Raw genomic sequence first — 21,972 nt, forward strand, 5'->3', positions numbered from 1 at the left:
AACCTGAAAAGATTCGAAAACCGGTTCAGGGAATAAAACAAAATTATTCAAAAAAGTGACTGGTTGCGGTTTTCTGAAACTTATTTACCATAAACAGTTCTTCACCTGAAGATCATGCCGTGAACCATCTAAACGTGTAGGGGCAAAATAAACAAGTGACTGTTGCAGAATCTGTTTTATTTGTATTGATAAACAGTCAAGGCCCTCATGATAGACGAAATATTCACATGAGTTATTATTTCAGAGAAGATACAACGTTATTGCACTATTAGTTGTTACGAGATATCATTTACAAAACAAATATTTGTGAACTTGTCAAATGTGGTGAATGTTATCAGATGGTTTGCAGTGTTAAATAGTTGTTTAATTAGGGAAAAATGAGCTTTTAAAATTTCTGATAAAACTGTGGCTGCTAAACTCTGTTTATTCATTTAACATGTCTTCAAAAGATTTTTCTTTATGTAACATTATTTCTATTTGATTCTTGTAGATCGTTTCTTAGCATGATTTTCTGTCTGGAGTGCTGTTAGGCTGTTGTGGATGTCACTTACTCTTCTTTCTATTTAGGTACATGTGGTTGGCTATTGTGGGTTTGTCAGAGTGATTAAACAAAAACGCATCAGTGTGTTCTTCGTAACATGTGTAGAGAGTTTTTTATGTCATGACTATGTAAAATGCGGGGCAGCAGTTACATTGTAATTTATATATTTCACTATCTTCCGTTACAGAGGTGTTTGTGTTTACTGTGTCCGTGTTCGTTATGTGTTGTTTGTGGAGAAGTATATTTTAATATTAATTTTTCTAAATAAGTTAGCAATTTTATGTGATGCTGTGCCTAAAAAGGAAATGATTGTTAAAATATATTTTGTGTAAGTTGTTATTCCTGTAGGGCTTCAATTACTGGTGTTTGTTCTGTAGTTTGTCAACAGATTTTTCTGAATCCCGTTTACGTATTGCAGTTGCTTTGATCGTATCAATTTCTATTTAAAGACACCAACATTGAAATATCAAAGTTTATTTTTTCCTAAATAAACATATATTTAATAGTGAACCATCTGTCAACATTCATCCGAATATGAAATATTCACAAACGCTTTGTAAGTGATATCTTGTACAGCTAAGGAAGTAATAGCTTTGTATCTTCTTTGAAATAATAAAAGCTATGTATCTGTAGAACTGCAGCATCTTTGCTTCTAAAATGCTTCGATTTGTTTTGATTATTGTGTGCAAATGTGTTGTAGAACCGAAAGTGTATATATGTGTGTAAAGATGTTTAGTCATACTGTGCTTCGAAACTATGTATCCACAGATGGAAACAGTAAGTTATTCTTTAATTTGTCTTAGTTTTATAAACTTACATTGACACTATGACACCTTTTAATATAACGTGTTACTTTACCATGTCGACGGTTAACCTAAATCTGCTAAAAATCTATGGGGATTGTCAAAGCACGTGATGATACAGCCGTAGGGCTCAAAATACAGCGTGCATTGAAATGAAATCGCGGTTCTGACTGAAGGCGGTTGTTGTTTATTTTACGAAAGTAATGTGGTAAAGCAAGTAACATTGACACCAACGGGTAAAATTATACTATACAGTATTTTACAGTTTATAATACAGATACAGGAAACGTCCGTATTCAGTACGAAGATATAAGTTTACTTAAATACCGACAGAGTATATACAAAATATAGAAAAAAATTATAAACAAGTGAAAGTTACGAGTGGCATGAAGTGTTGGTTTTACGCAATCCCGTTCACTCGAAATCCTGATCATGATCAACTGTTTCAACAGCATGGAAACGAACGACACACACTGTAATCACCTGAGTCTGCGTGGAATGGTTTCGAAAAATCCTTGACACTTCTTCGGAGCTGTGTGGAGCGAGGTGCCTACGTACAGGTTTCACAGTTCCCCGTAAATTGCGCGTCGGTGGTGCGTGGGAGCGTAGCTAGCGCTTGATAGCGTCTCCAATTGTAAGGTTTCTAGGTTATTTTTGTTATTCAAGAGAAGTGATGTAAGATCTATTTTCGCGCGATGCGTAATACTTCATATCTGTGTACTGGATATTTTTCAGCCAGAGGTTTTAAACAGTTGATATTTTATATCACAGAGGTTCTGACTACAAACAATGTGATCTGTGATTGCTAGTAGCATTGTCGTTGGTGTAGCATTCTAGAAGAAGCTAGTGAGTGAGTCAGATATTGGTCGTGCTGAGGGGTTTGGGAATAGCTTTCAGAGCTCGGAGAGAAAGATGAATTTTGGAAATATAATTTGGTGAAGTTTAATTTCCGACGTAAGGATTTCTAGATATTGCTGTTGTTGCTCTGCTTGCTTGCACGAAATTTACGGTATGTTGCAAAAGGGCAAAGTTTTAGCAGGAATTTCCTTTATTGGTTTGGTTTCATTGCGCAGATGAGATTAAGCAAGATTATCCGCTCACATCACTTACAGTCAGAAGTTCTGGATTTATCACTCTTTTTCCCATTTAATATTAATCTCATGACAGAGGAATGTGTGTTACAGAAGTTATTGTTGTGCTCAAAGAATGTGTTACAGTAGTATTCAGAACACTGTGGATAGAACTGAAGCACGAACGAAGCATGATCTGCTTAGCATAAAAAATGGCTCTGACCACTTCGGGCCTTTACATCTGAGGTCATCAGTCCCCTAGAACTTAGAACTACTTAAACCTAACTAACCTAAGGACATCACAAGCATCCATGTCCGGGGCAGGATTCGAACCTGCGATCGTAACAGTAGCGCGGTTCCGGACAAGTGCCTAGAACCACTCGGCCACTCCGGCCGGCTGCTGTTTAGCACAGATGTAAGTCGTTGCGCAAGACGATCTGCTTAGCATAGATGCACGTTCTTGCGAAAGACTTCCTTTTTTTCCCCTTTAGCTATTCTGTTGCGCAAGACGATCTGCTTAGCATAGATGCACGTTCTTGCGAATGACTTCCTTTTTTTCCCCTTTAGCTATTCTGTTGCTGAGCTGCATTTTTTTAAGACTATTACTTCGAACAGTACCGAGTTTCCGTTGCCTCACGTAAGACATATCGATTTACTAGGGCCTGTTTTACATCAGTTAGAAACAGTAGAATATTCGTAGCTACGTGTTGCACTTCCAAATTATTGCTAGGGCTAGATTAGGTAAAGTTCATTTCCGATCTCGTTTCTTTATCCTTACAGTGCTGCGTGATTTTTACCCGTGTATCATGCAGTCTTCGTAAATTTGTTTCGTCAGTTTGCGTTCATAAAATTACAGGGCATTATCACAGAAACAGTTTGCGTTTTCATTCCTTCAAAATTTATTTTGTAATTTAATGTAGCACTTCTGTTCCGTTAGTCTTGTATGGTGGAATTGGAAGTCACATAATGTGACCTCACCCATTGTAGCACTGCCCATTGCACTGCGCAATTCAGAACAGCAGTAGCAATAATACTCTTCGCGAGTATTGTTGCATTCCGTGTCGGAGTTGGAGAACATTCGAATTAATTGGCGATTTGGAAAATGGTCCTGGAAGAGGCAGACGACGAATTGTACCACAAATTTTTGACGTAGTTAGCTACTGTTTCCGTGGCAGAGACTACTTGGCGCAATGTGCAGTCTACAAGCAGTGCACGAGCTGTGTCACGATAGCTGAACATCTCGTGGTCCACTGTTCGAACAACGTGAAATAGTATCCATACAAACTTCACATTGCTCATCAATTTTTGCCACGTGATGCAGACTTTTCTTGCAAGATTTGGTGTTGGAATGTTTTATGGAGCTATGAAGCACACTTCACCCTGACTGGGGCACTGAACAATTACAGCTGTCGCATTTGGATATCTTCATCGCCAACGAAAGTTCGTGTAGTTCCCGGCACTGTAAAAACGTCACTGTGTGGTGTGGGTTGACTACGCACTTCATAATTGGTCCATTGATCTTGGGTAACTTCAGATCTCAATGACCAAAAGAAATGCAGCGTGGACGCTGCGCTTTACTGAGATCTGCATCCTCAGCATGTGATCCTTGCTCTACCGAAGAAGAGATGGTTTGGACTTAACTGTTCTGCAGCACCTCATATCACCCGTGAGGTCACTCGGTTACTCCGTCACACATTTTCAGGAAACCGAATCATAGGTCGACCATTCCAAACCGCGTGGCCTCCAAGTTCACCAGATTTGAAGCCGTGTTATTATTGGCTGTAGCGTTTCCTGAAGGACAGTGTAATATCAACGCCTATATTTTATTAGGAATAGTATTCGCGATAGCGTTGTGTGTGGAATGTGAATGAACATTCTAGCGATATTAATAAAAAGTACTTCATCGTCAGTGATTTTATTTTGTAAAAAAATTGTATGTCAGACAATACCCATGGAAAAAGATAATGAAAATCTCAATCTTTTCTTATCCATGATTGTTCTAGAATACTCTTTCTTCTTATTCGAACTGTTGTTCTGATAGAATGTGATTATTGTCTCGAAACAGAGAGGTCTGTAAAAACCTGTATTATGCTGCTAATTTAAAAATTGAAAAATAGAGTTTATGTGTCATTGAAATGAATCTTCTTTGTTAGGAGTTTTATTTCATTGTGATTCTCGTCCTATATAAATGTAATCTTTTCAGATCAGCTATAAAGGAGCGCAGCCTTTAGCGCTATTGATCTACAGCACGGTTTATTAGCAAATGCGGGATAATAAGCGATTAACATTGAGAAATACTTTGAAATGTTAATCCATATAGCGAAGGTACAAAAAGATTTAATATATATTATTTCTTAGTAGTAAAACAGAGGTTCAATCAGAATCGACAAGTGATTGTCTAATGTTAGCCGCCACCTTAGTGAAATATTGCAGCGGCAGTTCTAAAATTGATTTTCTATAGAGACAAGAATGTTGTTGGTCATAATTGCGATAATAATTGACTATTGGTGGCCCAGAACCCAATCTGAGGTAATAAATTCCAATTAGATTGTGAATAATCTCTAAATATAGTCGACTTCTATAAATGCAAACCGCATCTTACGTGATACAAATTCCTATATGCTGACGCATGAAGCCTGGTTATTGCGTAACAACTATTTTGACAGGATAAAATACAATCGTGTTGTGTGACAAAACTGTTTATTTTGCTTAAAGAAAAGTATTGCCATCTCGAATAACAGTAGCGTTAAATTCGATAAACAATCTGCAACTAGTAATGAGACTACAGGAAAATTAAAGAGATCTTTGGAGAAAAGAGAACCACTTGCATGGACATGAAGAGCTCAGATGGAAACCCAGTTCTAAGCAAAGAAGGGAAAGCAGAAAGGTGGAAGGAGTATATAGATGGTCTATACAGGGGCGATGTTTTTGGAGGACAATATTATGGGTTGACAGAGCACTGAAAGACCTAAGTCGAAACAAGGCTCCGGTAGTAGACAACATTCCGTTAGAACTACTGACAGCCTTGGGAGGGCCAGTCCTGACAAAACTCTACCATCTGGTCAGCAAGATGTATGAGACAGGCGAAATTCCCTCAGACTTCAAGATGAATATAATAGTTCCAAACTCAAAGAAAGCAAAAAAATGGTTCAAATGGCTCTGAGTACTATGGGACTTAACGTCTACGGTCATGAGTCCCCTAGAACTTAGATCTACTTAAACCTAACTAACCTAAGGACATCACACAACACCCAGTCATCACGAGGCAGAGAATATCCCTGACCCCGCCGGGAACCCGGGCGCCAGATGCGAGAACGCTACCGCACGACCACGAGCTGCGGACCCAAAGAAAGCTGGTGTTGACAGATGTGAAAATTACCGAACTATCAGTTTAATAAGTCACAGCTGCAAAATACTAAGTCGAATTCTTTAGAGACTAATGGAAAAAACTGGTAGAAGCCGACCTCGGAGAAGATCAGTTTGGATTCCGTAGAAATGCTGGAACACGCGAGCCAATACTGACCCTACGACTTATCCTAGAAGCTAGATTAAGGAAAGGCAAACCTACGTTTCTGGCATTTGTAGACTTAGAGAAAGCTTTTGACAATGTTGACTGGAATACTCTCTTTCTAACTGTGAAGGTGGCAGGGGTAAAATACAGGGAGCGAAAGGCTATTTACAATTTGTACAGGAACCAGATGGCAGTTATAAGAGTCGAGGGGCATGAAAGGGAAGCAGTGGTTGGGAAGGGAGTAAGACAGGGTTGTAGCCTCTCCCCGATGTTATTCAATCTGTATATTGAGCAAGCAATAAAGGAAACAAAAGAAAATTTCGGAGTAGGTATTAAAATCCATGGAGAAGAAATAAAAACTTTGAGGTTCGCCGATGACATTGTCATTCTGTCAGAGACAGCAAGGGACTTGGAAGAGCAGTTGAACGGAATGGACAGTGTCTTGAAAGGAGGATATAAGATGAACATCGACAAAAGCAAAACAAGGATAATGGAATGTAGTCGAATTAAGTCGGGTAATGCTGAGGGAATTAGATTAGGAAATGAGACACTTAAAGTAGTAAAAGAGTTTTGCTTGTACCTTGAATTAACACAGGCTATCTTATGTATTTCTAAAAGCCAAAATGATTTGTGGTGCGGGAGAAAAGAAGTGTACCTCATGACGCGGAAATAACCATATTTCATTCATCCAGAATCTATGAATTAGAGCATTAGCGACGTTTTACAGACTTAACACTTAATTTCGAACCTTCACGAAAATTTTCCTCGCTGACATCACCCCCTAAAAGATGAAAGAACAGATGTTCGTCGCTTACTACATCTTCGTTGTTCATTCAGTAAAACTGCCGTCTGAACCACAATACTTCATTACTTCTTCATAATTTATCACTTCTTCACTACTATCTGTGTTCGTGACACATTTTGAAAGCAATATTCACATATATCACAGAATATTTTTTTTTTTATTTGGAGTCTTTAGCCTTCTCACTGATTTGATGCGACGCACCATGAACTCCTCTCCTGTGCCGACCTCTTCATCTCACAAGGGGAACCCACGACATTTGGAACGCGGCTTTACTTCAAACTTTGTACACTCCTAGTACTCCATTAGCAGAACCAAATGTGTAAAAGCGGTAGCGCGTACTTCTCAAGCGTTATTGAGAAAATCGCAAGATAATTTCGGTCGTCAAGTATACACCTGTGCGTGGATGTTTTTACCACGAAGCGGCGGCAGCCGAGCGATTAGCGTTCAAGCCCCGTGATCGCTGCATCGACTCCCGTTCGTCAGTTTTTTTAATTTCTAACGCAGTCGTTTTCTTTACTATTTACACTACAATTAATATAATGGGAAAAATATACGTATAATCGAATGAACTTTTATTAAATTTACAATGTTATTTGGCCGTCTACAAATTTTTATTATCACAAATAATATAGTATTAATAAGCATCGACTAGTAAACGGCCAAACGATAAAGTGATACTGAAAATGTATGCTTGTCCGTGTCTTCAAAATTGTTCGTATTTAATAGAAAAACAACGAGAAATTGCGTCTCGTGAAGGCGCTATTAAAATACACTCGATACGTTATGCATGGTTTTCTTCCAAATTATTGACTGAAAGAGAGGTTTTTGAAAATGTTAACGAGGTTTGTTTTCCCGCGGAAAACCTCAAAAGACCTAAGTCACGGCGAAAAACAATCTGGTAGGAACTTACCGTAGAGGTGGCCTCTGAACTGCTAAAGGTGCTGTTAGATTAGAAAGACTTGTTTTCAACTGAACACAACGCAATTTTAAGTGTTGTTTGTGAGAAACTTTAATTAAATAAAATCTTGACTGGAACTTTAAACTTTTACTGAAGTCACAGTCCAGATCCCGCAAAGAAATGGGAAATACACTTTTCCTTCAGTGGGCTGGACCGGAATGTGGCCGTGTGGACTGGAAGCTAAGGTCAGTATGTTTCCCTTCGCTTTCTGGCTGACCACCAAATTAGTTGCCAGGCTCACGTGATGAAAGACGGCACAAAACTTTAAACCAGTGAAGTAACTTACTCGCCGCCCCACAGCCTCAAGAAAGCGAGCGTATATAATATTCCATGTGGTTTCGGCAAATCCTACATCGGTCAAACAATCCGAACAGTAGCAGACCACTGCAAAGAACACCAACGCCACACGCGAATTGGCCAGTTCACCAAATCGGCAGTGGCAGAACACTGCTCGGAAACTGGACACAACGCGAAATACAAAGAGACCGAGATTCTACTGGGACAGCATCTTCAAGGAGGCCATTGAAATTTGCGTAACGAACAATCTCATAAACCGAGACACAGGTTTTCAAACTGAACTCCATCAAGGAGTCACGCCACAAGCTGACACAAGACCCTTCTACGACGGCCGCAGAGGACACTCCACGGCATTCTGCATCTTCCACCACCCGGCGCAACGCCGCGGTGAGCGCAGACCTGGGTCAGCGCCCGCAAAAGGATTGTCGGCGGCCGCAATCGGACCGTCGGCGCAGGGAATCGAAGCCCGACACACATAAAGAACACTGACAATGAGCAGGCACACCATTCCATGAGAACCACCTGATGATAGCGGAAAGGTTACTCGCCGAAATATCGTGGGACTTCAACGATCGCATCCGGCTGGACACCCGAGAGCCCTGCAAGCAACAAATACGCCGGCAAAGCCTCCGATCACAAGAATAACGATTTTTAGCAATTTTCAGTCCTGTTGCATAATAGTATCATTGTTGTTGTTGTTGTTGTTGTTGTGGTCTTCAGTCTGGTTTGATGCAGCTCTCCATACTACTCTATTCTGTGCAAACTTCTTCATCTCCCAGTACCTACTGCAGCCTACATCCTTCTGAATCTGCTTAGTGTATTCATCTCTAGGTTTCCCTCTACCATTTTTACACCCCACACTGCCCTCCAGTACTAAGTTGGTGATCCCTTCATACCTCAGAACACGTCCCCTAGCAACCGATCCGCTCTACTAGTCAAGTTGTGCCACAAGCTCCTCTTCTCCCCAATCCTATTCAATACCTCATTAGTTATGTGATCTACTCGTCTAATCTTCAACATTTTTCTGTAGCACCACATTTCGAAAGCTTCTATTCTCTTCTTGTCTAAACTATTTATCGTCCATGTTTCACTTTCATACATGACTACACTCCATACAAATACTTTCAGAAACGACTTCCTGACACTTGAATCTATACTCGATGTTAACAAATTTCTCTTCTTCAGAAACGCTTTCCCTGCCATTGCCAGTCGACATTTGATATCCTCTCTACTTCTACCGTCATCAGTAATTTTGCTCCCGTACCGTTCGGTAGTTACCGTGCCATCAAGGTAAATATCGCACCGATTATTCCGTGATTGGATATTGCAGACCACACAGTCACCCGTTGAGGGTGAAGAGACTTCTCGGTCGCGAAATGGTGATTTTCAGTCCCCCAAATGCGCCAGTTTTGCTTGTTGACGAACGCTCCAAATGAAGATTGGCTTCGTCGCTAAACCAAACTATGCCAGCGCATACTATTTTTCATAGTGCCCCGTGACCACCGTGCAGTTTGAACATCCTAACACAAACCGTTCAGAAGTTACCACGATTTTATTTCACGTATTTCCATAATATTATCGTCCTGTATAAGATAACATGTATGGCGTCAATCATTGAGATGAACAAATTAATTTCTACAATGAGCAGATTTACCTACAACCTCTCTCAGTTGGGGAATCAGTGTTAAAGAAGGTCAAGCCTCGCAATTTTTGTGTCGGAAACTAAACCTTCACTTCTGGGTATCACTCGCATCTCTCTTAGTGGCTCTGTCACACTTAAAACGTGTGGCAGATGTACGCGTAAAACGAAGGAATATCTTTCTGTAGCGACTGTATGCTGGGAGCTGGTCACTCTGACAGGAAAATAGGATCCGCACGGAAGTCTTATTTCTTCCTGTGGTTTTCCCATCCTGCGGAAAGACTTCCGCTACGAGAATCCTTTTAGTGGGCCCGCGGTACCTGCGATGCTCAGTGCGTGTGATTCCCTCTCGGTCTCAACAACAGCTGACAATGCATCCAGTGGGGGTAGCTGCTCCGTTGCTGGCTCTGCTGGCGGCGAATGGCACTTCGGTGCTCGACTGTGTCTGCCATAAGATCTACACCTCCAACTTCGAGGGCTACGGTGCAGACTGGATATATAGCGCCTACTGTGGAGAATTCAGTGAGTACTTTCTCGTATAGCAATGATTCACACTACTCTAATCACCGTCCAGTTTTGAAGTACTAAGACTAGGCTTTGCTTGCATATATCGTTATCAAACACTCTCAGTCTGAAAGCAAATGACTGTGACACTCACTACACATCAATCGACTTTGTCCAGCCTCTCGCGTGTGACCAGATGGTACGAAGTACGGTTTTGAAGGCTCAAAATAATCAGTGTACATCTCTTCATTGAGCCCAAGACGTTTCCGAAATGCGTGAGAGTACGTGTTAGACAGAGGTTGTGGAATGTGATGGGTACGATGCATAATCCTTTTTCGAAGGTTTCCGACCATTGTTTCGTCCACCGTAATTCATTTTGTGTTAACATCGACCACCTTATTCTCTTTTGGTCACCGCGTACTTACATCCTATGAATGCCCAGTATGTATAAGCTATTACTTTGATTTCGTTAAAGACCTTTTGGTTCCATAACTTTGACCTCATAGTTTTATACATAATATACTAGCTTGTGATGCTACACTACTGGCCATTAAAATTGCTACATCACGAAGATGACGTGTTACAGACGCGAAATTTAACCGACAGGATGAAGATATGCAAATGATAAGCTTTTCAGAGCATCCACACAAGGCTGGCGCCGGTGGCGACACCTACAACGTGCTAACACGAGGAAAGTTTCCAAATGACTTCTCATACACAAACAGCAGTTGACCGTCGTTGTCTGGTGAAACGTTGTTGTGATGCCTCATGTAAGGAGGAGAAATGTGTACCATCACGTTTCCGACTTTGATAAAGGTCGGATTGTAGCCTATCCCGATTGCGGTTTATTATATCGCGACGTTGCTGCTCGCGTTGGTCAAGATCTAATGACTGTTAACAGAATATGGAATCGGTGGGTTCAGGAGAGTAATACGGAACGCCGTGTTGGATCACAATGGCCACGTATCAATAGCAGTCGAGATGACAGGCATCTTATCCGCATGGCTGTAACGGATCGTGCAGGCACGTCTCGATCCCTGAGTCAACAGATGGGGACGTTTGCAAGACAACAAACATCTGCACGAACAGTTCGACGACATTTGCAGCAGCATGGACTATCAGCTTGGAGAACGTGGATGCAGTTTCTATTGACGCTGCATCACAGACAGGAGCGCCTGCGATGGTGTACGCAACGACGAACCTGGGTGCACGAATGGCAAAACGTCATTTTTTCGGATTAATCCGGGTTCTGTTTACAGCATCATGATGGTCGCACCCGTGTTTGGCGACATCGCGGTGAACGCACATTGGAAGCGTGTATTCGTCATCGCCATACTGGCCTATCACTAAGCGTGATGGTATGGGGTGCCATTGGTTACACGTCTCGGTCACCTCTTGTTTTCATTGACGTTACATTTGAGATGTGTGACGACCTGTGGCTCTACCCTTCATTCGATCCCTGCGAAACTCTACATCTCAGCAGGATAATGCACGACCGCATGTTGCAGGTATTGTATAGGCCTTTCTGGATACAGAAAATGTCGACTGCTGCCCTGGCCAGCACATTCTCCAGATCTCTCACCAATTGAAAACGTCTGACCAATGGTGGCCGAGCAACTGGCTCGTCACTATACGCCAGTCACTGCTCTTGATGAACTGTGGTATCGTGTTGAAGCTGCATGGGCAGCTGTGCGTGTACACGCCATCCAAGCTCTACTTGACTCAATGCCCAGGCGTATGAAGGCCGTTATTACGGCCAGAGGTGGTTGTTCTGGGTACTAATTTCTCAGGATCTATGGATCCAAATTGCTTGAAAATGTAATCACATGTCAGTTCTAGTATAATATATTTGTCCATTAAATACCCGTTTATCATCTGCATTTCTTCTTGGCGTAGCAATTTTAATGGTCAGTAATGTAGTATGATACTTAGTCCTGTTACATACAAGTTAAGTTTCCAAATCACTACATGCAACTTTAAAATAGACGACTTTTGCAATACAGATGGTCAACATTAACCCATTCTGTGAATGATTAGTTTACGACTAACAGTTAAGAACGGCACTAAGCCTGAGACTCACACTAACTTTCGTGTCTTGTCTCTGCATATCCATTCCTGATAGTTCGACGCTTAAGACTTACAAATTCACCACGACATTTGGTAAAATTCAATACTACGGTTTAATTCATATTCCTTACGGTAAATATAATTCTAGTTCCAACATAACTGACAATATGGTAGTCAAACCTACTAATGATTCTGGCTCACAGTGCCTTTTCTTTCTACGCATAGGCATTAAGCCTTATTCAGCTGGCCAATACTATTTCATGAGGTCTTGACGCCAGTTTAAGCTGAATTTAATATCTGTGCAATATCGTTTAAAGTATTCTTCCATAGGCAGATAACGTTGACCTTGTTGCTCTAAGGAATCTTTATCAATGGAAACTATAGCGTTGGCCACGCAGTCACGCTACATACAATGTAACCTATGAGATATTATTCCTATCAGACTTTAGTTTACAGACTATATTTTGTAAATGCCTGACCTATGTCGGTCAGTAGTACGTAAGTGTGATGACGGGGACGTTGTACGCCCAGTCACCCTCTACTTTAAATATTAGGTTCTGATTTATTCTATTAACATACGTGAGGCACTTATACTTTGGTCACTATTAGACCATACCCTTAATTTATGTTCCCGTTCAATAGGGAAGAATATAGCTAATGTTCGTATTATTAGCTTGACCTTTGTCGGTCAATAGTATATACGTGTACTTTAAATATTAGGTCCTTACTTCTTGGTAGTCTATGTGAGAATTCCACGACTCTCACAATAATCCTCGTCCTAAATAGTTAATAGCCTTGTAGGCAACATCCTAAATAGGTAATATCTGATACACTAGAGTGTGTATTTCGACAATTATGGTGGCATAACCTATTTGAATGCATAGGGTCTTGAACCAACTCGTAACTAATAATTAACCTTTCCCATTAAGAGTTTTGTTCCACGTCACCCTAGTAACTACATACAGTGAACGGTCATACGTATTATATTTATAGTTCGTGTATCGTTGGTTAAGTTATTACCGGTTTCCTAAATACAACGTTGACCATCTGTGCATAAAGCCATAAATGATGCCCTGAGCTTTACACACCCACTCACTCATAAATGCGTAGTAATGCAGTGCCATAACGTAACAACCTTAGTCAAATTTCGCGTTAGCAAAGTGCCGTATTACTCCAATAATAATGCAAATTATTTTATTTCCAACTTCTCCTAACTTTGAGAAGAACTCGTGTTAGGGCCATATAATCTTGTTCATCCCCCGCATGAGATCGTGTGGAACCATACCAACATAGAGGTGATCATATGTGGTATTTAATCTAAGAACTAACGTCTAAGTAAATTTCTTATCAGTTAATAAGGTCTCGGTTTACAGTTAACGCTCATCGGGATTCTATCTAGACTACTGACCATTAAAATTACTACACAAAGTAGAAATGCAGACGATAAACGGGTATTCATTGGACAAATATATTATACTGGAACTGACATATGATTACATTTTCACCCAATTTGGGTGCATAGATCCTGAGAAATCAGTACCCAGAAAAACCACCTCTGGCCGTAATAACGGCCTTGTACGCCTGGGCATTGAGTTAAACAAAGATTGGATGGGGTGTACAGGTACAGCTGCCCATGCAGCTTCAACACGATACCACAGTTCATCAAGAGTAGTGACTGGCGTATTGAGACGAGCCAGATGCTCGGTCACCATTGACAAGAGGTTTTCAATTGGTAAGATATCTGGAGAATGTGCTGGCCAGAGCAGCAGTAGAACATTTTCTGTATCCAGAAAGGCGCGTACAGGACTTGCAACATGAGGTCGTGCATTATCCTGCTGAAATGTAGGGTTTCACAGGGATCGAATGAAGGGTAGAGCCACAGGTCGTAACACATCTGAAATGTAACGTCCACTGTTCAAAGTGCCGTAATCGCGAGAAAGAGGTGACCGAGACGTGTAATCAATGGCACCCCATACCATCACGCCGGGTGATACGCCAGTATGGCGCTGACGAACCTGGATTCATGCGTAAAAATGATGTTTTGCCATTCGTGCACCTAGGTTCGTCGTTGAGCACGCCATCTCAGGCGCTCCTGTCTGTGATGCAGCCTCAAGGGTAACCGCAGCCATGGCCTCCGAGCTGATAGTCCATGCTGCTCCAAACGTCGTCGAACTGATCGTACAGATGGTTGTTGTCTTGCAAAACGTCCCCATCTGTTGACTCAACGATCGTGACAAGGCTGTACGATCCGTTACAGTCATTTGGATAAGATGCCTGTCATCTCGACTGCTAGTGATACGAGGCCGTTGGAATCCAGCACGGCGTTCCGTATTACCCTCGTGAACCCGCCGATTCCATATTCGCTAACAGTAATTGGATCTCGAACAATGCGAGCAGCAATTTCGCTATACGATAAACCGCAATCGCGATAGGCTGCAATCCGAACTTTATCAAAGTCGGAAACTTGATGGTAGGTATTTCTCCTCCTTACAAGAGGCATTACAACAACGTTTCACCAGTCAACGCCGGTCAACTGCTGTTTGTGTATGAGAAATCGGTTGAAAACTTTCCACATGTCAGCACGTTGTAGGTGTCGCCACTGGCGCCAAACTTGTGTGAATGCTCTGAAAAGATAATCATTTGCATATCAGAGCATCTTCTTCCTGTCGGTTTAATTTCATGTCTGTAGCACGTCATCTTCGTTGTGTAGCAATTTTAATGGCCAGTAGTGTACTTAAACCTAACTAACCTAAGGACATCACACACATCCATGCACCAGGCAGGATTCGAACCTGCGACCGTAGCAGCAGCGCGGTTCCAGACTGAAGCGCCAAGAACCGCTAGGCCACAGCGGCCGTCGCTCCAATGAAAAGAATCTTATCAGCGGACCAGAATTAACTGATCTCCAGAGGTTGATAATACCGCTTCAGTTGTAAATTTCTTTTATTATGCCGACCGGTGTCGGGCTCTCATAAGCCCATCCTCAGGTGTCGTAGCGGGCTGTGAGCGCCGCGGCGGTTCCGTGTACTAGGTGCGGTGTGCTATCTATGAGCGCAACTGAAGCGGTATTTTCAACGTCTGGTATAAAGCTCAGTTGTGGATGTTCTTCCTACAGGATTGTAAGTGTGCTGTGCCTACCGTGGCAATAACAAGTCCAGCTTGGTCAGACGACATTATTGCCATGGAAGATACGGAATTCAGTTAATTCTGGCCCGCTGCATGCGATTCTGTGCAGTGCTCATGAAAGCGGTTGTGGATGGCTGGTTACGTTTGGGTCCTGAAGATGACACCATTTGGTGTCGAAACTGGTGGCATTTGTTAAAAAATAATAGGTGACGGTGAATTTAAATACAGCCGCTGGTTTTGTTATAATTATTCAGGTACTTTGTTTCGTCTGCAGTCCCACTTTCCTTGATGGATTACCAGAGACTTCATTGCATGGCTGCGTGGCGTCTGCGCCACACTCGAAGCGTACCATCAGGTCTTACCATCTGAAACCAGGACTCATTTGACGAGGCCACGGTTTTCCAATCGCTTAGCGTCTAACCGATTTAGTCACGAGGTCAGGACAGGCGTTGCAGGCGACGTTGTGCTGTCAGCAAAGGCACTCGCGTCGGTCGTTAGCTGCCATAGCCCACTAACGCCAGATTTCGCCACATTGTCCTAACGGATACACCCGTCGTATGTCCCACATTGATTTCTGCGGTTATTTGACATAGTGTTGCTTGACAAACTGTCTCGGCTCCTTCGGCCGATGTTCATCTCATGATTTTACTGACGTTTCGCCAGCACGAGTGGCTGGCATTGTCAAATCTTCACCCTCGATTTCCGGTGGTGAAATGGAGCTCCAGTTCACCACGTAGTAAAATCATCAGATGAACGTCGGCCGAAGAACCCGAGACAGAAGCCAACAGGCGGTTTGTCAACAAGTGGCCACGTAAGCCTTAACAATAGTGTAGCCGTGACGAATCTACGCAAAGGCAGCTGCTCTCGGTCGTTAAGTGAAGACATTCGGCCACTACGTTCTCTGTGCAAAAATGTAATGGTTGATATCTGGTATTCTCAGCACACTTGTTTCAATGTTGATCTCTAAATACTGAATTCCCCAACGATGTCTCATGCTTGGAGCTCCAACTACCATTCTACGTTCAAAATCTGTTAATCCCCGTCATGTGGGCATAATCACGTCGGAAAGCTTTTCACGTGGGTACAAATGACAGCTCCATCAACGCACTTGCCTATTATACCTTGTGTAAGGGGTTTCTGATTTAATCTGTAAACGGTGTGGCCCACTGATAGTGACCGGGCCAAATATCTCAAGGAATAAGCATCAAACGAAAGAACTACAAAGAACGAAACTCATCTAGCTTGAAAGGGGAAACCAGATGGCGCTATGGTTGGCCCTCTAGATGGCGCTGCCATAGGACAACGGACATCAACTGCGTTTTTTAAAAATTAGGAACCCCCATTTTTATTACATGTTCCTGTAGTACGTAAAGTAGTGTGAACGTTTTAGTCGGACCACTTTTTTCGCTTCGTGATTGATGGCGCTGTAATAGTCAGAAACGTATAAGTACGTGGTATCACGTAATATTCCAACAGTGCGGACGGTATATGCTTCGTGATACATTACTCTTGTTAAAATGGACCGTTTACCAATTGCGGAAAAGGTCGATATCGTGTTGATGTAAGGCTATTGTGATCAAAATGCCCAACGGGCGTGTGCTATGTATGCTGCTCGGTATCCTGGACGACATCATCCAAGTGTCCGGACCGTTCGCCGGATAGTTACGTTATGTAAGGAAACAGGAAGTGTTCAGCAACATGTGAAACGTCAACCACGACCTGTAACAAATGATGATGCCCAAGCAGGTGTTTTAACTGCTGTCGCGGCTAATTCGCAGATCAGTAGCAGACACATTGCGCAAGAACCGGGAATCTCAAAAACGTTGGTGTTGTGAATGCTACATCGATTGCACCCGTACCATATTTCTATGCACTAGGAAATTCATGGCGACGACTTTGAACGTCCTGTACAGTTCTTCCACTGGGCACAAGAGAAATTACGGGACGATGACAGATTTTTTGCACGCGTTCTATTTAGCGACGAAGCGTCATTCACCAACAGCGGTAACGTAAACCGGCATAATATGCACTATTGGGCAACAGAAAATCCACGATGGATGAGACAAGTGGAACATCAGCGACCTTGGCGGGTTAATGTATGCTGCGGCATTGCGGCAGGAAGGATAATTGGCCCCCATTTTATCGATGGCAATCTAAATGGTGCAATGTATGCTGATTTCTACATAATGTTTTAGCGATGTTACTACAAGAGCGTCCGCTACGGTCGCAGGTTCGAATCCTACCTCGGGCATGGATGTGTGTGATGTCCTTAGGTTAGTTAGGTTTAATTAGTTCTAAGTTCTAGGCGACTGATGACCTCAGATATTAAGTCGCATAGTGCTCAGAACCATTTTTTTGTCACTACAAGATGTTTCACTGCATGACAGAATGGCGATGTACTTCCAACATGGTGGATGTCCGGCACATAGCTCGCGTGCGGTGGAAGCGGTATTAAATAGCACATTTCATGACAGGTGAATTGGACGTCGAACCACCGTACCATGGCCCTCACGTTCGCCGGATCTGACGTCTCCGGATTTCTTTGTGTGGGGAAAGTTGAAGGGTATTTGCTATCGTGATCCACCGACAACGCCTGACAACAGGCGTCAGCGCATTGTCAATGCATGTGCGAACATTACGGAAGGTGAACTACTCGCTTTTGAGAGGAATGTCGTTACACGTATTGCCAAATGTATTGAGGTTGACGGACATCATTTTGAGCATTGATCGCATGAATGTGGTATTTACAGATAATCATGCTGTAACAGCATGTGTTCTCAGAAATAATAAGTTCACAAAGGTACACTCTTTGACATAAAACTCGACAGGCGGCTAACCGCTGCAGAGGCTAAGTCCACGCCGACCGCAACATGGGACAAATAAACTGACCAACTCGCTAATTCTCTTAAGTCCGGCTATCTGCACAATTTGGCAACACTGTAGACTGCGGCACTTCCTTGAGGAAGCCTTGCTGGAGGCAACGGCCGTGGTCTAGCGGTTGCCGGCACGGTAGCTCAGCGAGTTCGGTCAGAAGATTAGCTGCCCCCTGTAAAAAAAAAAAAAAAAAAAAAAAAAAAAAAAAAAAAAAAATGAGTGAATCGATCAATAACGAAATTCAACGGGCATCAGGTGACGTCCGCCACGAACAATTGAAACGAACAATAAAAAAAGAAGCCGTAGCATGCGTTCTTTTTGTGTACAATGTCTGTGGATCGAGGCCAGCTGCCGCAAAAGATTTTTATAGTCTCTTCTGTCTGAACGCTGAAGACGTGAATTTAGTGGTAGCGCAGATTCAATCCATTTCACTTTCTGAGTCACCGATAGCAAAATTTTATCCAGTAACGATTTTGCGGCAGGTTTCTCGCAGACTGACCTCCTCTGGACGCCGTATGCGGCAAAGCTCCGGCATCCAATTGTCGGCTACCGGCAGCGGCCGTGTCGACAGCAGCGGCGCTGCACTCCGCCGTTCTGTATCGAAAGCACATGCTACCGCTTATCGCTTTTGATAAATTTAACGCTTTATTATTATGAAATGTTGCTCCACAGAAAATTTCTACGATTTCCATTCAAGCTCGAAAGCAACGGAGATTACTGTATTACATCAATCAGCAAGAGCTGACTATGGCCCGAAATTAATTTTATAGACTGGGACGAAATTAAACCACCTCACTACATTCGCTGAATTTATAAATGCTTCATACCTCGTTTCTTTTTCTTTCAACGTCAGTTATTTGCGCAACTTGCGGCCAGTATTCGGATGTTTTCGTCAAGGCAGAGTGAGCGTCTGTGGTGTAAATTACAGTTTCTGTTACATTCGTTGTGGTAAGTATATGTGATAATCTGTGTGATTACCTTGCAATGCATCCTCTGTAGCAGTGCAGAAACACTGCACATTTGAAGTTCCATGTATGGATTCATGAAGTATTTAACGTTGATCGGAAGTGATAGTTAAGGTCATCAAGCTTAAACCAGAAAACGTTATCGTTTTTGACGTTTCAGAGAACGGTGTCAGGAAACCTCTACGGTTAAATGCTATTGCAAAAATTTAGAGGAGAGGAAGTATATTAATCGACATGTTCACTTCATAAACAACCTCCATGACATATTAGACCTATATGACGAACAAAGCTCAAATTCGTATCGTTGACAGTCGGTTTGAATCTTTACAGAAACTAGTTTACAGGGAAGCACATTGGCAGATGCAAAGCAGTCATCCGTGATAGTAACATAATTTACTAATTCGAAATTGCACGAAGATTTGTGTGTAAAGGCATTCTTCAGCTTTCGTATAAGGAATTTTCACTAGCAGTTTGCAACTCCATTAATGAAAACGGGAAATAAAAGGTTATGTTCTGCAGCACTCACAGAGATTGGAACTGCCACCTCATACAGCACTAGCATCGCAACACGTAAGGGAACCACTGAGCTAAGGACTCACTAACGGCAATAAGCGGCCTGTAGCCACTGAGGTGTTGGCTGAGCCTCAAAACGCAACATTAAAAGCACAAACGGGTGTTACTTACTTGAAGAACGCCGTTCTTGGCGTCCAGAAATTAAATGTACTTTCTGAGAATGAGATTTTCACTCTGCAGCGGAGTGTGCGCTGATATGAAACTTCCTGGCAGATTACGTAAATTGAGCACTTTATTGTAGCAGTGCTTCGTTGTCACAGTAGTAAATACTGCCTTTACAATAACCGTAGGTGACTTATACAGCTCGCAACGTGAAACATGAGAGTACGGCCTCCTCTTGCATGTAGCGGCCGTTTTGAACTGAAATAAATTTTCTAACTCAAAAACACTCCTTCTGTGGGAATTATTCACAATATTTGATCGACATTAAAATAAAGATTTAATGGATGTAGCAGATAAAACACAATCCCATAGCCGCAAATCATTCTCATACCAACACAGTTGCCAAATAAGGGGTACGAGATTGTGAGTTCTTGACTACGTTAGTGGCAAGATGATTCCGTTTTCTTAGCAGGAATTCTTCACGAACGGATGGGGATTCAATGCAATCCGAATGACAGATATGGCTACAAGTCTAAAAAGAGCAGAAAACCTAATTGTTAACCCTTTGAGTAATATTCCCACGTCTGTAACTCTTATCATGGTTAAAGCCCATTTATTACCACTGTTCATACTTACCGACCATTACCTACATCATCAAACAACAGCAGGAACGGAGAGAAATACTTTCGGAGTATACGCCTTGATATTTGACGTCATTTTCGGATGTAGCTGGTTTTCTTTTTCAATAAAGCTATTGTTTCTATTTCCAGACAACATTTCATATCCTTCTTACTTCTACTGCAGCAGTTACTTTGCTGTTCTCATGGGAAACTACGCCTCCGACAGTCATCGTCTCATTTCCTCTGCAGAGCCTTACTTAATTTTACTACTGCTAATTACCCTTTTATTAAAGGCTATACACCAAGGAAAAGCTAGTTTCTGAAAAGATTCAAACCGACTGTCAACGATACGAATTTGAGCTTTGTTCGTCATATAGGTCTAATATGTCATGGAGGTTGTTTATGAAGTGAACATGTCGATTAATATACTTCCTCTCCTCTAAATTTTTGCAATAGCATTTAACCGTAGAGGTTTTCTGATACCGGCGTTAGCAATTCCTTTCCGTTCTCTGAAACGTCAAAAACGATAACGTTTTCTGGTTTAAGCTTGATGACCTTAACTATCACTTCCGATCAACGCTAAATACTTCATGAATCCATACATGGAACTTCAAATGTGCAGTGTTTCTGCACTGCTACAGAGGATCCATTGCATGGTAATCACACAGATTATCACATATACCTACCACAAGGAATGTAACGGAAACTGTAATTTACACCACAGACGCTCACTCTGCCTTGACCAAAACATCCGAATACTGGCCGCAAGTTACGCAAATAACTGACGTTGAAAGAAAAAGAAACGAGGTATGAAGCATTTATAAATTCAGCGAATGTAGTGAGGTGGTTTAATTTCGTCCCAGTCCATAAAATTAATTTCGGGCCATATTCAGCTCTTGCTGATTGATGTAATACAGTAATCTCCGTTGCTTTCGAGCTTGAATGGAAATCGTAGAAATTTTCTGTGGAGCAACATTTAATAATAATAAAGCGTTTTAAATTATCAAAAGCGATAAGCGGTAGCAGGCGCTTTAGATACAGAACGGCGGAGTTCAGCGCCGATGCTGTCGCCACGGCCGCTGCCGGTAGCCGACAGTTGGATGCCGGAGCTTTGCCGCATACGGCGTCCAGAGGAGGACAGTCTGCGAGAAACCTGCCGCAAAATCGTTACTGGATAAAATTTTGCTATCGGTGACTCTGAAAGTGAAATAGATTGAATCTGCGCTACCACTAAATTCACGTCTTCAGCTTTCTGACAGAGGAGACTATAAAAATCTTTTGCGGCAGCTGGTCTCGATCCACAGACATTGTACACAAAAAGAACGCATGCTACAGCTTTTTTTAAAATTGTTTTATTCATTTATGATTTTTTTAAATCTCGTTTTGTTCTACATTGTTCGTTGGATTTGTTCGTGACGAACGTCCTATGACACCCGTTCAGGTTCTTTGTTGATCCTTTCACCCAGTTTTCTTTATTACAGAGGGTAGCTAACCCTCTGACCGAGCACGCTGAGCTA

General features: G+C 42.1%; 1 protein-coding gene across 1 annotated transcript in view; it reads left to right on the top strand.

Moving 5' to 3' along the window:
- Window positions 1–9,957: 9,957 nt before the first annotated feature.
- Window positions 9,958–21,972, top strand: part of LOC126292146 (uncharacterized) — a 71,792-nt gene continuing 59,777 nt past the window's right edge. The window contains exon 1 of the mRNA XM_049985986.1: window positions 9,958–10,146. Within this exon, the coding sequence (XP_049841943.1) occupies window positions 9,996–10,146 (151 nt within the window). The 5' untranslated portion in view covers window positions 9,958–9,995. The remainder of the gene's footprint in view (window positions 10,147–21,972) is intronic.

The sequence above is a fragment of the Schistocerca gregaria genome, chromosome 9 (assembly GCF_023897955.1).
Source record: "Schistocerca gregaria isolate iqSchGreg1 chromosome 9, iqSchGreg1.2, whole genome shotgun sequence".
NCBI lineage: Eukaryota > Metazoa > Arthropoda > Insecta > Orthoptera > Acrididae > Schistocerca > Schistocerca gregaria.